This window comes from Neovison vison, chromosome 11 (assembly GCF_020171115.1).
Source record: "Neovison vison isolate M4711 chromosome 11, ASM_NN_V1, whole genome shotgun sequence".
Lineage (NCBI taxonomy): Eukaryota > Metazoa > Chordata > Mammalia > Carnivora > Mustelidae > Neogale > Neogale vison.
Genome location: NC_058101.1, coordinates 120,415,764 through 120,430,439, shown reverse-complemented (window position 1 = coordinate 120,430,439; position 14,676 = coordinate 120,415,764). Strand labels below are relative to the sequence as shown.

General features: G+C 37.6%; 1 protein-coding gene across 10 annotated transcripts in view; it reads left to right on the top strand.

The window, feature by feature from the left end:
• PTPN13 (protein tyrosine phosphatase non-receptor type 13) overlaps positions 1-14,676 on the top strand; it is a 207,050-nt gene that overhangs the window by 120,598 nt on the left and 71,776 nt on the right. For all 10 annotated transcript variants that reach the window (XM_044224592.1, XM_044224594.1, XM_044224593.1 and 7 more), the window contains 6 exons: positions 4,521-4,740; positions 9,386-9,460; positions 9,596-9,770; positions 11,870-12,023; positions 12,289-12,427; positions 13,377-13,529. In XM_044224592.1, the coding sequence (XP_044080527.1) occupies positions 4,521-4,740; positions 9,386-9,460; positions 9,596-9,770; positions 11,870-12,023; positions 12,289-12,427; positions 13,377-13,529 (916 nt within the window). The remainder of the gene's footprint in view (positions 1-4,520; positions 4,741-9,385; positions 9,461-9,595; positions 9,771-11,869; positions 12,024-12,288; positions 12,428-13,376; positions 13,530-14,676) is intronic.

Genomic DNA, 14,676 nt, shown 5'->3' with positions numbered 1-14,676 from the left:
AAAAAATAATGAGATCTTGCCATTTGCAACAACATGGATGGACCTAGAGGGTATTATGCTGAGTGAAATAAGTCAAACAGAGAAAGGTGAATACCATATGATTTCATTTATACGTGGAATCTAAAAAACAAATGAACAAACAAAACAGACACAGACCTTAATAGAGAACAAACTATTTTTTTTCTTTTTTTTTTAAAAGAATTTATTTATTTATTTGACAGAGAGATGTCACAAGTAGGCAGAGAGGCAGACAGAGAGGGGGAAGCAAGCACCCCACTGAGCAAAGAGCCCTATGTGGGGCTAAATCCCAGGACCTCGAGAACATGACCTGAGCCAAAAGCAGAGGCTTAAACCCAGTGAGCCACCCAGGCACCCCTACAAACTATTGATTATGAAAGTGGGGAGGGAGTGAAATAAAAGAAGCGGATTAAGAGGTACATTCTTTCAGTTATAAAATAAGTAAGTCACAAAAATGAAAAGTACAGCACTGAGAATATATTCTATAATATTGTAATAACTTTGTATGCTGACTATACTTGACATGGTGAGCATTGAGTGATATAGAATTGTCATAACCCTGTGTTGCTCACCTGAAACTATACCATTGTATATCAACTACACTTCAATACTAAAAAATTAAATTTAAAAAGACATTAAAAAAAAAAGAAAGAAAGCAGGATGAAGGGTAGAGAGTACAGGGTTGTGATGTCCAAGTTCTATTTTACATAGGTAGGGTGATTAGAGGAGGCCTTTCCCAAGGATTATATTTTAACCGAAAACCATTTTAAGTGACAGGGTGAACTATGCAGATATCAGGAGACAGAGGGTTCTTTCCAGGCAAAGGGAATGTCAAGAGCAGAGGCCTTGCATTATGAGAGATGTGTTGTATGTCAGAGGAATACAGGAAGGACGTGTGGGTGCAGCAGAATGAGAGAAAGGCAGAGTGGGTAGTAACCAGAATCCAAATCGTCTCATACCTCAGGAGCTTAAGTGAACACTTTGGATGTATGACGGGAAGCCATTGGGTGGCTTGAAAACATAGATGTGATTTACAGTTAATAGGATTACTCTGTTCTGTTCTCTGAAGAACAGATTACAGGAGTAAAAGCCCAGTTAGGAAGTAATGACAGTGAGATCTAGCCCCACATCCATTTGGATGGCTATAGCCCAGATTAGATTGCTTGTGATAGAGAAGAGTCAGATATAGATGTTTTCAAGGTTGTGCTTTCAGGATTTGCTGCTCAATTAGATGGGAGATTTGTAGGATAGAGAAATCAAGAATGATCCCCAGTTGTGTTGTGAAGCAACTGGTGAATGAGAAAAATTGGACAAGGGAAAAAATATCAAGAATCTGATTTGAGACACAATAGCCTAAAGATGCATATTAACATCCATGTAGAACACTCACCTGGGCAAATAAAATTAGAATTTAGAGGAGAGGCTGAGTTATAGGCATATATAATGTAATTAAGGCTATGAAAGTAGATAAGATCATGTAGCTATGGAGTATATATGGAGACTAGGAAAATCTGGAGGTTTGAGCACTACTGTCGTCAAATACTAGGAGATTAGAAATGAAGGAGGCACCAACAAAAGAGCCAAAAAGGAAAAGCCAATAAAGTAGAAGGAAAATAAAGAGCATGGTTTTCCAGAAGGAAAATATTTTAAGACTGGGAAGGACTACACCTGGGTGGCTCTGTCATTTAAGCGTCCAGTGTCTTGATTTCGGCTCAGGTCATGATCGCAGGGTCATGAACTTAGCTCCGTGTCCTACAACATGCTGCATGCGGAGCCTGCTTAGGATTCTTTCTCCCCCTCCCTCTGGCCCTCCCCACCTCTGAAACAAAACAAATGAAAAGAATAGGAAAGACTGAGCAACTGTGTCTTTTGGTGCTTAGAGGTCAAGTAAAATGAAAATCGAGGATTATCCTTGGACCTTGACAACTGATGAGGTCAGTCATTTCTGTGAACAGCTTTGGTGAAATAGTAGGGACTAAAACTGTTGGTCTGAGACCAAGAGGGTGGGAGATGAAGTGGAGATAAAACTTAAATGATGCGAAGAAATTTACTCTAAAAGACAACAAGAAAAAAAGGGGATAGAGTCCAAAAGAGGATGTACAACCAAAGGAGAATTTCGTTTTTGTTCTGAGTAGGAAATAGTACATCATGTTTGTAGACTAATGACAATAACATAGTGTACGATAGTATGAATGCACGTGAGGGGATAAGTGCAAGGGCAAAGTCTCTGAGTAGGAGAGGGGATGGAATTCCATGCCCTGGAGAGGTGTCAGGCCTCCGAAAGGCTGCAGGAGATCCATCACGGTTACAGAAGAGAAGACAGAATATATGGATGTATATCTGGAAATTTTGGAGGCATGGGTTGAGGAAGTTTTTTCCTGATTGCTTCTTAGTTCACCAAGAAAACTGAGGAAAGGTCATCAGTAGAGAGAAAGAGGGAGAGAGTATTTGAGCTTTGAAAAGGGAAGGCGAAGAAGGTATAAAGTAGTTCTCTAAGAAAATGAGTTCCCAGACAGCGCTGAGAGCCCAGTGAGATCAGTCAGCATGGTTCTGCAGTTTCTTGAGAGTTTAGTTTGTCTGCAAAAGAGTGGTCCCAGGGTCCTGGGATCGAGCCCTGCACCAGGCTCCCTGCTTGGCGGGAAACCTGCTTCTCCCTCTCTCACTCCCCCTGCTTGTGTTCCCTCTCTTGCTCTGTCTCTCTTTGTCAAAGAAATAAGTAAAATATTTTTTTTAAAAGAAAAAGAGTGATTTTAATGATGGGCCTTGGAATTTAGTGTAAGGGTAAAAGATGGGTATAGAGAAAGTGGTGGAGTCAGTGATTTGAAGAAGGGTATTAGAGGTAGTGAGCAAAAAAGTTAAGATTTATATAGAGAGTTCATTGGAGGATGGAAATAGGACATTTTTATAGAGGTAGTGCAGTTACTGTTTATAGGCGACACAACCTTGGAAGTAGATGATTGGCTGACTGGGGTGTGGAAGGCCAGAGTGTTGGAGGACTCCCCAGCCTCTGGAACACAATCTTGAATGATAACAGGAGTCCTGACGTCAGGTACTTAAATGTCTAATGAATAAGGGAGAGTTGACCAGTAGGACAACTGAATGTCTAAAGCAAAAGCAGAGCGGGGGAATAAGTGATTTCATATCATGTACTTCAGGGAAGCTGGGGGCTCTTGTAAGTCAGCAGTGGTCTGGAAGCAGAAATAAGAATTAAGGGGAATCTAGGGGCACCTAGGTGGCACAGTCAGTTGAGGGTCCAGCTCTTGGATTCAGCTAGGGTTGTGGCCTCAGAATTATGAGATCTAGTCCCACGTCAGGCTCTGTGTTCCACATGGAGTCGGCTTCGGATTCTCGCTCCCTCTCCCTCTGCCCTCCTGCTTGTACTTGCTCTTTCTCACTCTCTGTCTCTCAAATAAATAAATAAATCTTTTAAAAATATATGAATTAAGGGGAAACTCTGTCCCATCTGCAGGCCCAGTGATACAGGACTATAAAAATAAACAGCCCCATCTGAAGAGAACTGCAGTGGAAGCAGTTTCAGAGGATGCTAGAATTTTGTTGTTGTTGTTGTTGTTTTAATTTTTTTATTTTTTTATAAACATATAATGTATTATTAGCCCCAGGGCTGCAGGTCTGTGAATCACCAGGTTACACACTTCACAGCACTCTCCGTAGCACATACCCTTCCCAATATCCATAACCCAACCACCCTCTCCCGACCCCTCTCCCCCTGGCAACCCTCAGTTTGTTTTGTGAGATTAAGAGTCACTTATGGTTTGTCTCCCTCCCGATCCCATCGTGTTTCATTTATTCTTTTCCTACCTCCCAAACCCCCCACATTGCATCTCCACTTCCTCATATCAGGGAGATCATATGATAGCTGTTTTTTTCCGATTAACTTATTTCACTAAGCAAAACACCCTCTAGTTCCATCCATGTCACTGCAGATGGCAAGATTTCATTTCTTTTGATGGCTGCATAGTATTCCATTGTGTATATATACTACATCTTCTTTATCCATTCATCTCTTGATGGACATCTAGGTTCTTTCTATAGTATGGCTATAGTGGACATTGCTGCTATAAATATTCGGGTGCACCTGCCCCTTCAGATCACTACGTTTGTATCTTTAGGGTAGATACCCAGTAGTGCAATTGCTGGGTCATAGGGTGGCTCTATTTTCAACTTTTTGAGGAAGCTCCATGCTGTTTTCCAGAGTGGTTACACCAGCTTGCATTCCTACCAACAGTGTAGGAGGGTTCCCCTTTCTCCGTCAGAGGATGCTAGAATGTTTAGAAAAGAGGTGGAGCATGTAGATCTATCCAGTGGAAATAGGACAGCATACAATTATCAATAAAATAAAAGTAGGATTGAAATGTTACTGCAGGGGTTCTTCTGAGATGACTAAATAAAAATTGTTTAAATTCATGATATCTTAACTTCACCTGTTTTTCTTTCTTGAATTAGACCAAAATAATTGTTTTCTTCTCTTTTCTCTGTAATAGACAATATGAAACACCCCTTGAAGGCAATGTAATTAATCAAGAGATTATGCTAAAACGGCAAGAAGAAGAAATGATTCAGCTGCAAGCCAGAATGGCCCTTAGACAGTCTCGGCTGAGCCTGTATCCAGGAGACACAATCAAAGCCTCTATGCTTGACATCAGCAGGGATCCCTTACGAGAAATGGCCCTTGAAACAGCCATGACCCAAAGAAAACTAAGGGTAAGTTAATTCTCAGATTACTGCATTTAAATATGATCTCACAGAGAAATTTCTTTTTTTAAGTTTTTACTTAAATTCCAGTCGGTTGGGTACCTGGGTGGTTCAGTCTGTTAAGCATCTGCCTTCAGCTCAGGTCATGATCTCGGGATCCTGGGATCAAGCCCAATGTCAGGCTCCCTGCTCAGCGGGGAGTCTACTTCTCCCTCTCCCTCTGCCTCTCCCCCTGCTCATGCTCTCTCTCTCATTCTCTTTCTCTTAAATAAATTTAAAAAAAAAATTTTTTTTAATTCCAGTTAGTTAACATATTCACAGGAAAATGTTATGCAAAACACTTTCAAATTCTGTAGGTGTCCTAAAGTTGCCTGTAGATGAAATCGAAATTCCATAATAATTGCACTGGTGGGGGCGCCTGAGTGGCTCGGTGGGTTAAAGCCTCTGCTTTCAGCTCGGGTCATGATCTCAGGATCCTGGGATCAAGCCCCGCATCAGGCCCTCTGCTCCGCAGGGAGCCTGCTTCCCTTCCTCTCTGCCTGCCTCTCTGCCTACTTGTGATCTCTGTCTGTCAAATAAATGAGTAAAATCTTTTAAAAAAAATTATTGTTGGTTGCTAATAAATATTTAGCTGTTTCATTATTCCTCTCTGCCTGCCTCTCTGCCTACTTGTGATCTCTGTCTGTCAAAGAAATGAGTAAAACCTTTAAAAAAAATTAAATGTTGGTTGCTAATAAATATTTAGCTGTTTCATTATTCCATTTTTTAAATAACATGAGATGGATTTAGGAAAAGATATTCTAAATATACTGTTTATTTTAAAAGTATATTCATGATCCTTAAAATCAACTGGATTTATTCAATATTGTGGGAGATTATCTTTTAATATTAAGAAATTTATTATCTCACAAACCAAGAAAATGAGGAATAGAGAGTGAAGGGTTGGTTCAGAAGCTCAAGAATGTTATCACATATATTCCAACTTTCTGCTCTGCCATTCTCAGATTTTTGATAGTGATTTACTTTGTAATCAAAAGATGATCACCTGAGCTTCAAACATCGTATCTTTGTATTACAATATTGAAAGATAAAAGGAAAAAATCTGTGTCTTATATATCAGAGGGGATTTTTTTAATGTGTTTATTTTTCTTTCAACATATGTATTTTTCTAAACTAAGCTTAAAAAGAACAGTCCTCATGTAAAATATCTTGAACATTTTACAACTTCTATAGTATTACTGTTAAGAGCTGTCAAGTACTTCATTATATGAATTTATCATGTACATGATTTCTTCAATCAGTTTCCAGTTATTAGACATTGAAAACCTTTCTTTTTTTTCTTTCAAAGTTTTTATTTATTTATTTGAGAGAGAGCAGGAGTGGGGGATAGGAAGGAAAAAAGAAAGGAAGAAGCAGACTTCCCACTGAGGAGGGAGCCTGATGCGATGAGGGACTCCAAACCTGGCTCAATCCCAGAACCACAAGATCATGACCTGAAACAAAGGCAGATGCTTAACCGACTGAGCCACCCAGGCACTCCTGGACACTGGAAATACTTCTAATTTGTTTTTGTTGCTCTTGGAAGCAATGCTTTGATGAACATCCCTTTAGCTAAATCTTTTCAGGTAACTTCCTCCAAGTAGAATAGCCAAGTGAAAGGCAAACACCTTTTAAGACATTTGATTCGTCTTGTCAGATTGTGCATCAGAACATTTGTACGATTTTATGCTTCCTGTGATGATGCCTCTTTCACCATAGTCTTACCTAGCCAGGATATTGTCTTTCTATTCTTTTATCATCACCAATGTGATACATGAGGAGTATCTTGTTTGTAATGTCCCTATACAAATAATTCTTCAAACATGAAATAAATAGTAGTAAATGTGATAAAAATCTAGGATGAATTTTTTCTTTTTAGTTCTGCACTGTGTATTACCCACATTCTGTTTTGTTTTTTTGTTGCTGTTTTCAAATAATTGTCTTTTTTTTTTTAATTAACATATAATGTATGATTAGCCCCAGGGATACACGTCTGTGAGTCATCAGGCTTACCCACTTTACAGCACTCACCATAGCATATACCCTCCCCAATGTCCATAACCCAGCCACCCTCTCCCTTACCCCTACCCCAGCAACCCTCAGTTTGTTTTGTGAGATTAAGAGTTCAAAGTTGTCTTAAAAGCGTATATGTGTGTATATATATATATGCATGCTCTGGAGTTGATAGAATTCAAATTTCCCTCATTGTTTTCTAAGAAGAAACAGTACAGGGTGGTGAAAAATGTTTGAACCACAAACTCCAAGGCTTGGTTTCTATTGTTAATAATGCTGTTATATGATTTTAGCCAAATTTTTAAACCACTTTGTTCTTTATTATGCTAATTTTTTAAATGTGGAATTGGGTTGTAATTTATAAGATATTATCTACGTTTAAAGTTGCTCGAGTCCAATAAAATAAGATTAAGCAGAAAGGAAGAAAGTCCATAAGGCCTCATCGATTTGTCCTTATCACCAATACCGTTGTCAAAATTAAACACTAGGCAGGATATCATACGAAATAGTGTGGGCTTCTAATGATTAAAGAAATGCATAAAGCATAAAGAGCACGTACATATACAACTTTTTCATAAACCATTATTTCAGAGAACTAATGCTGAACATGGCTCATTAGAGATTCATAAATGGTATTCTGTGCCGTTACAGTATGCCACTGTTATGTGCCATCTCACTAAAAATTTGTGTTGCCTTTTAGGCATTCAGTTTCTGGCTATTTCAATAACAAACAACTCTTCATCAAAGACTTACTGTAGGGCGCCTGGGTGGCTCAGTGGGTTAAGCCGCTGCCTTCGGCTCAGGTCATGATCTCAGGGTCCTGGGATCGAGTCCCGCATCGGGCTCTCTGCTCAGCAGGGAGCCTGCTTCCCTCTCTCTCTCTCTGCCTGCCTCTCTGTCTACTTGTGATTTCTCTCTGTCAAATAAATAAATAAAATCTTTAAAAAAAAATAAAAAAGACTTACTGTATCATTGACTACAGAATGTGAACTGGTGGTCCTCAAAAGACCACGTGTTTTTTCCGAAAAGAGCAGAAAGGGTATGTTTTTGGTGCTGAAAAGTAGTGTTAGTAGTTGAAGGAACAATCATCCCATTTAATTAATGTTCTTTCCCAAAATATAAGTATTTAATTTTTTCCTTTTTTTAAAATTTTATTTATTTATTTAACAGAGACACGGCAAGAGAGGGAACACAAGCATGGGGAGTGGTAGAGGGAGAAACAGGCTCCCTACCGAGCAGGGAGCCTGATGTGGGCTGGATCCCAGGACCCTGGGATCATGACGTAGCTGAAAGCAGACGCTCAACAACTGAGCCACCCAGGCGCCCCTAATTTTTTCTCTGTTACTTTTGGTTGCAGATGCCTTTTAACTTGTTTATACACTGTTGTGTTAGTTTATCTGTATTGGATTCTATATTTCCCAAGGCAGACCATTTTCATTTTTCCTGCTCTATTTCTGTTCTCATTTAAAATGTGTACTACTGGTTCGTTGAGTATTAACAAGCCCTTAATGTTAAAGTTTTACTTAAATGGTATCTGTCACCTGTTCCACACTTGGTTAACTGGATAGAATTCCAACACCAAGCAATCAAGGAAGAAACCAACAAAAATAAAACTCCAGTAACCTTCATAAGTGCAAACATATCATGTGCATTAGTGCATACGAGCAGACACACACACCACCTGACTTTTGCCTCAAGATTAGCCATTTCATTTTACTTTTTGTCCATTTGGACCTAATCTCCCAGTCTGTTCTGAATCCTACTCTCACCTGGAGTCTAACATTTTAAGTAATTTCCTCAACCAGTTATCCACTCTTGGCAGAAACTTCTGAATATGCAAGACATGCAGGGAAGAAGTAGATTAAGGAGTAAATGAAGTGTGTAGACTCCACTTTCCCCAGCTCCTCGGTCTCCCCTATCTCCTGAGATAATTTTTTCTCACTGGAGGCAGCAATGGGGTACAAAGGCTGATATCTGTAATATCCTTAGCTGTCAACTACTTATTAAAAAAAAAAAAAAAAGACAGTGAATGTCACAGGCTTCCATGCACATGATTATGAATGGATATGCATATTTTATAATTACAAAGTAGATGTTGTCCTTTGACTACATTTATTTTAGGATATAGGGAGTGTCACTCTCTAAAGGAAAATGAGATTGTGTTCAGTCACTTCACACCTTAGCAGTACTAAACCAAATCTTTATCATGAGCTTGATAACTCTTCAGTAATTAAGACTACTACTTCTTTTTTTTTGAGACTCTGAGTTTATCTGAAGGCCAAAAAATGAAAAACTTGTAAAACTGTATGAAACAAGGCTTTACATTTGACATCACTGGTAGAAAAGGAAACTGAGGAAGAACTTCTGTTTACATTTGGTGTAGGGCATATTCCATTCCTGTTCTTCATAAAATCCACCATACTTTTTTATTTAAAGTTCCTACATTTGTTTCAGGTCACCTGGTTCTGTTGTGGTGGCTTTACATGTACATTATTATTATTATCATTATCATCATCATCATCATCATTATATTCTTTGCCTGTTAAGGAAAGACCTAGATTAAAAGGTAAAAAACTGTTGATTCTACTTATGTAATTTGCAGAATTTCTTTGGCCCTGAGTTTGTGAAGATGACGATTGAACCATTTATATCTTTGGATTTGCCACGATCTATCCTTGTAAGTAATAAAACCAATTTGTGTTACTCTTGGAAAATAATTTCAGTAATGACTTTTTAAAAAGCAGTTAAAATTCTTATAAGCTTTACTTTAATAAATGTCATTCTTTTTTTTTTTTTCTTTTTTCAATCGTAGGCCAAGAAAGGGAAGAATGAAGATAACCGAAGAAAAGTAAACATAATGCTTCTGAGTGGGCAGAGACTGGAACTGACTTGTGATACCAAAACTATATGTAAAGATGTGTTTGATATGGTCGTGGCACACATTGGCTTAGTGGAACATCATTTGTTTGCTTTAGCTACCCTCAAAGGTACCAAGATATTTTAAGTTCAGTGTGCAGTGTGGAAACTTGGCAACAAACTGACTTCCATACCTGTTATTGCCCAACTTGTCTTGGGAAATGTTAACTACATGAACACATCAGCATTGAGAAGAGTTAGGTTCATTGTTTTAATAGCTTGTCTTTTAGCGTCTTCTCTACCTGATGGTGAAGATTTTTCTTTCGCTCAGTATACTAAAGTGGATTTTAATTATTATATTTTGGGGATCATTATATATGTCAATTGCCTACATATGTACTCTAGATACTAGTATCCTGCTAATCTGAATTTAAATATATAGCAGGATCCTATTTCTGAATCTCCACATCAGCTTCTTTAGCCTACTATCCTTAAAACATAGTGTCTTTTTTAAATGTTTTCACTTCATGACGGCAAATACATCATTTTACGTATTTTTTAAGCTTTACGTATGTGCCCTGAACTTTGTGACATTCCCAGTGGTCTCAGAGCATAGTTTCAGTAGAAATCACTCCTATTTATCAGTTAGAATTTCCATAGCTTCTTACTGCTTTGAAGTTGGGTGTTACTAAATCATTATATTTATAAATTACTCTTCAATATATCAAATTCCTATTTACCTCAAAATTTAGCTTAGAGAACAGAGTACGGTCAGTTGCAGTTGAGGATCAAATTATCTTAAAACCCTACAAGATTAGGATAATGTCTTTTTTGTCACAGAAGAAATGTTTCCTTCAATTTAGTTTATTGAATTCTCGTTTCTTAAAAACTAATAGTTCCCTTTGTAGAGTCATCCAATAAACATTCAATTAGTGCCTACTAATGTTCTGTCACTTTACTAGTTAAAAGTTTAGACTAATCAGGTAATACCATTCATATGAATAATTAATCACAATTTCTGTTTGTAATACACCTAATTTCTGGAACATTCTGGATAAGTCAGATTTTATTGAATAAACTTTTATTTGGAGTCAATAATATTTAGATAGAATTATAGAATGAAAAAATAAAATGATGAGGGGCACCTGGGTGGCTCAGTGGGTTTAAGCTTCTGCCTTCGGCTCAGGTCATGATCCCAGGATCCTGGGATTGAGCCCCACATCAGGCTTTCTGCTCAGTGGGGAGCCTGCTTCCTCTTCTCTCTCTCTCTCCCTGCTTGTGATCTCTGTCTGTCAGATAAATAAATTTAAAAAAAAAAAACTTAAATTTTTTTTAAAAATGATGAGTATTTTTTCTTCTAGGTTTCAGTTGAAAACTCAGTAATAGATTATGCTGAGTGAAATAAGTCAAGCAGAGAGAGTCAATTATCATATGGTTTCACTTATTTGTGGAGCCTAACAAATAGCATGGAGGACATGGAGAGTTAGAGAGGAGAAGGGAGTTGGGGGAAATTGGAAGGAGAGGTGAATCATGAGAGACTATGGACTCTGAAAAACAATCTGAGGGGTTTGAAGTAGCGGGGGGGTGGGAGGTTGGGGTACCAGATGGTGGGTATTATAGAGGGCACGGATCGCATGGAGCACAGGGTGAGGTGAAAAAATAATGAATACTGTTATGCTGAAAATAAATAAATTTAATTAAAAAAAAACTCTGCAAAAAAAAATAAAAATAAACAAAAATCAAATAACAACAAAAAAGAAAACTCAGTAATAGTAAATAATAACTAATATTTATTGAATGCTTACCATATGCTGCATGCTTTGCCAAGTGTTTTATATATGCCTTATATCATTTGATCCCTACAATAATACAATAATGCAGGAATTATCACTATCCTGATTACAGACAAGAAAACTAATGTCTAGAAAGGTTAAATAATTTATTCAGTGTCATGCAGATAGTAAATTATGCAGTGGAGTTGAATCCAGTTCTGTCTGCCCTTAGAACCCTCAGTCTTAAAAGACTCAGCCACGTCATATTGCCCCCACTGTATGCAGTTGCCCTCAGCATTCCCTGCCATACTTCTTAACAATCTTATTTTATTCTTTTTTTTTCTTATTTTATTCTTATGTGGAACTATTTTGTGCAAGTCAAACCCCCCTAAAAAAATCACAAAGGAATCAGAAGAAAACGAAGTATTTTTATCTGAATGTTTTCTCATTCTGTTTAGATAATGAATATTTCTTTGTTGATCCTGATTTAAAATTAACCAAAGTGGCCCCAGAGGGATGGAAAGAAGAGCCAAAGAAAAAGAGCAAAGCCGCGGTTAATTTTACTTTGTTTTTCCGAATTAAATTTTTCATGGATGATGTTAGTTTGATACAGTGAGTACACAATTTTCTATTCTTGTCTTTTTGGCTTCTGGTCTTTGGACCCTTTAGTTACTGATACTGAGTTACTTGAATATGATCAATGAGAACGTCTTCTCTATCATCAAAGAAATATTTCCTTCAACATAGTTTATTAAATTCTTGTGCCTTAAAAGCTTGATAATAAACCATCTTAGGAATTCAACTTATATGCCAATAATAAGAATCTCTCCAGATTCAAGATAAAACATAGATGTTTAGTGTGCATTTGTTTTTCTAGACATACCCTGACCTGTCATCAGTATTATCTTCAACTGCGAAAGGATATCTTGGAGGAGAGGATGCACTGTGATGATGAGACTTCTTTATTGCTGGCATCCTTGGCTCTCCAAGCTGAATATGGAGATTATCAACCAGAGGTAGGATTTGGTGTTTTTCTCCAGGGGCCACTTTTATATTGATATTTTTATCCTCGGCATAATTAAAAACTGAACCTGGTTGATGTGTGCTATTTAGGTCTGGAGTTGTTGTTGGGTTGTTTTTTTTTTGTTTTTTTTTTTTTTTAAGATTTATCTATCGGAGAGAGAGAAAGAGTGTGGGAGAGGCAGAGGGAGATCAAGTAACAATCTCAAGCAGCCTCCGCACTGAGCATAGAGCTTGACACAACATTCCAGTCCCACAAGCCTGAGATCATGACCTGACTTGAAATCAAGAGTCAGATGCTCAACCAACTGTGCCACCAAGGTGCCCCAAGATCTGGAGATTTTTGAGGCTAGTTTGGTACCTTAAAGTGACTAGGTTCCCCATGTACATTGGTATATAAAATCATACAGTGTAACTTTCTCTCTCTCTCTCTCTCTCATTCTGTGTAAAATTTCTTGCTTCACAATTTCAGGATATCTAGCATTTACCCTTCCTTCTCCCAATTTCTAATTAATGGATACTAGGCACAAGCCAAATCTGGATCAAAGGGGTCATCTGCCTTCCACATGGTCCATGCTGTGATGGGCTGAGAAGCTAGCAGAGTTCACTGTACAGAGAACAGATGTTTGTGAACAATCATTCCTGAAAAAAGTGGATCTGAGAGGAAGCAAGGGACAAGAATCAGTGCCACTTGTGTAGCAAACTTCTTAACATTAACCACAACTGTAGCAACATTTGGCCCTTGTTGTCTGTCTCTTTAAGCTTGCTAATCCTTTCAGTCATTTTACCTCACTGGATGAAAGAGAAAGAATGATACATTTCCTCTAAAACTCACTCCTCAGGGAGAAGTCTAAATAAAAGTGTCTTACCTCTTGGTTGAGGCAAGAACTTTAAGATAGAAGGAAGAGGGCAAACAATTGCTTATAAAAACATTCTCTCTTCTAGGTTCATGGTGTGTCTTATTTTAGACTGGAGCATTATTTGCCTCCCAGAGTGATGGAGAAACTTGATTTATCCTATGTAAAAGAAGAGTTACCAAAATTGCATAATACCTACGCAGGAGCTTCTGAAAAAGAGACAGAGTTAGAATTTTTAAAGGTAAGCATGCAAAATTACAAATGATAAAGTTTATATCTTTTTCAAAGTAAACAAGAAATGGAGGACATATGTATCTAAAAGCTCAAGTGCCAATAACTGATACTATGAATTATCTCACTTATTCCTGGCTAAAACCATGACATTTTAATTGTCTTGTGAAAGAGAGGACTAAAGCTCAAAGAGCAAATGTAATATTCCCAAAGTCAATGGCTGGTATGTGGAGCAAAACTGATTCAAACCCATACCTGTATGACTATAGATTCGCTGCTTTTATTCAGTTCCATACTGAAAATACACTATAAATGTATCAAGATACATTGTGAAGAAGTAACAACTGAATTTTTTGACTAGCTATAAGAGGGGAAGCCATATGGATTCTAGAATTATTTTGCTTTGTTTTTTCTTAAAACGCTTAAAATACAATTACATCCTCTAAAAATAGTGTTTCACAAATGCCAACTAATTCAGATAATGAAATGGGATCAGAAAAAATGGCTTTATGGTTCCAGATCTGCCACCAGCTTTCTTTGAGACCTCAGATAAACTGTCCATTTACGATCAGGAAAGATAGTATTGTGTTAACTTCCAATGAGAATAGCAAGTATAGTATTCTGTTGAGAAGACATTCCCCTGATTTAGCTCCCTAGTATGTAACAGTGTGCCTTCCATTTGCTCCATATTGAAGGGAACTAAGGTTCCCAGCCCTATAAGTATCTATGAAGGGGTTGCACTCACCCACTTACTCACCTTTAATCTAGGGTTTGTGCTAAGACATATAAGGGGGTTTGTTTTATTTAAGTTGAGTCAACATTTAAAGACATTGAATTATGTAGTTATGTTTTCCTTTAGTTACTACATTTTTATACTTGAAGGACATAAAAAGTTATATTTTTATTAATAAAGGTAGAAAGCAGATTAGCATAGTGGTAAGAATTTGCTTGGGAATTTGTAGTCAGACAGTCTTGCATTTGAATTCTTGTTTTAACCAGCTCTGTGAACTTGGACAATGTATTTCACCTTCCTGAGCTTTAGTGTTCTCCCTTTAAGTAGTGTGCTTAATGCATAAGTGGGTTGCCCTACTCCTTGTAATAATATATCCTGTTACTCCATTCTCTTTAACTTTAGCATCTTTCTTCTAACCTGAGTT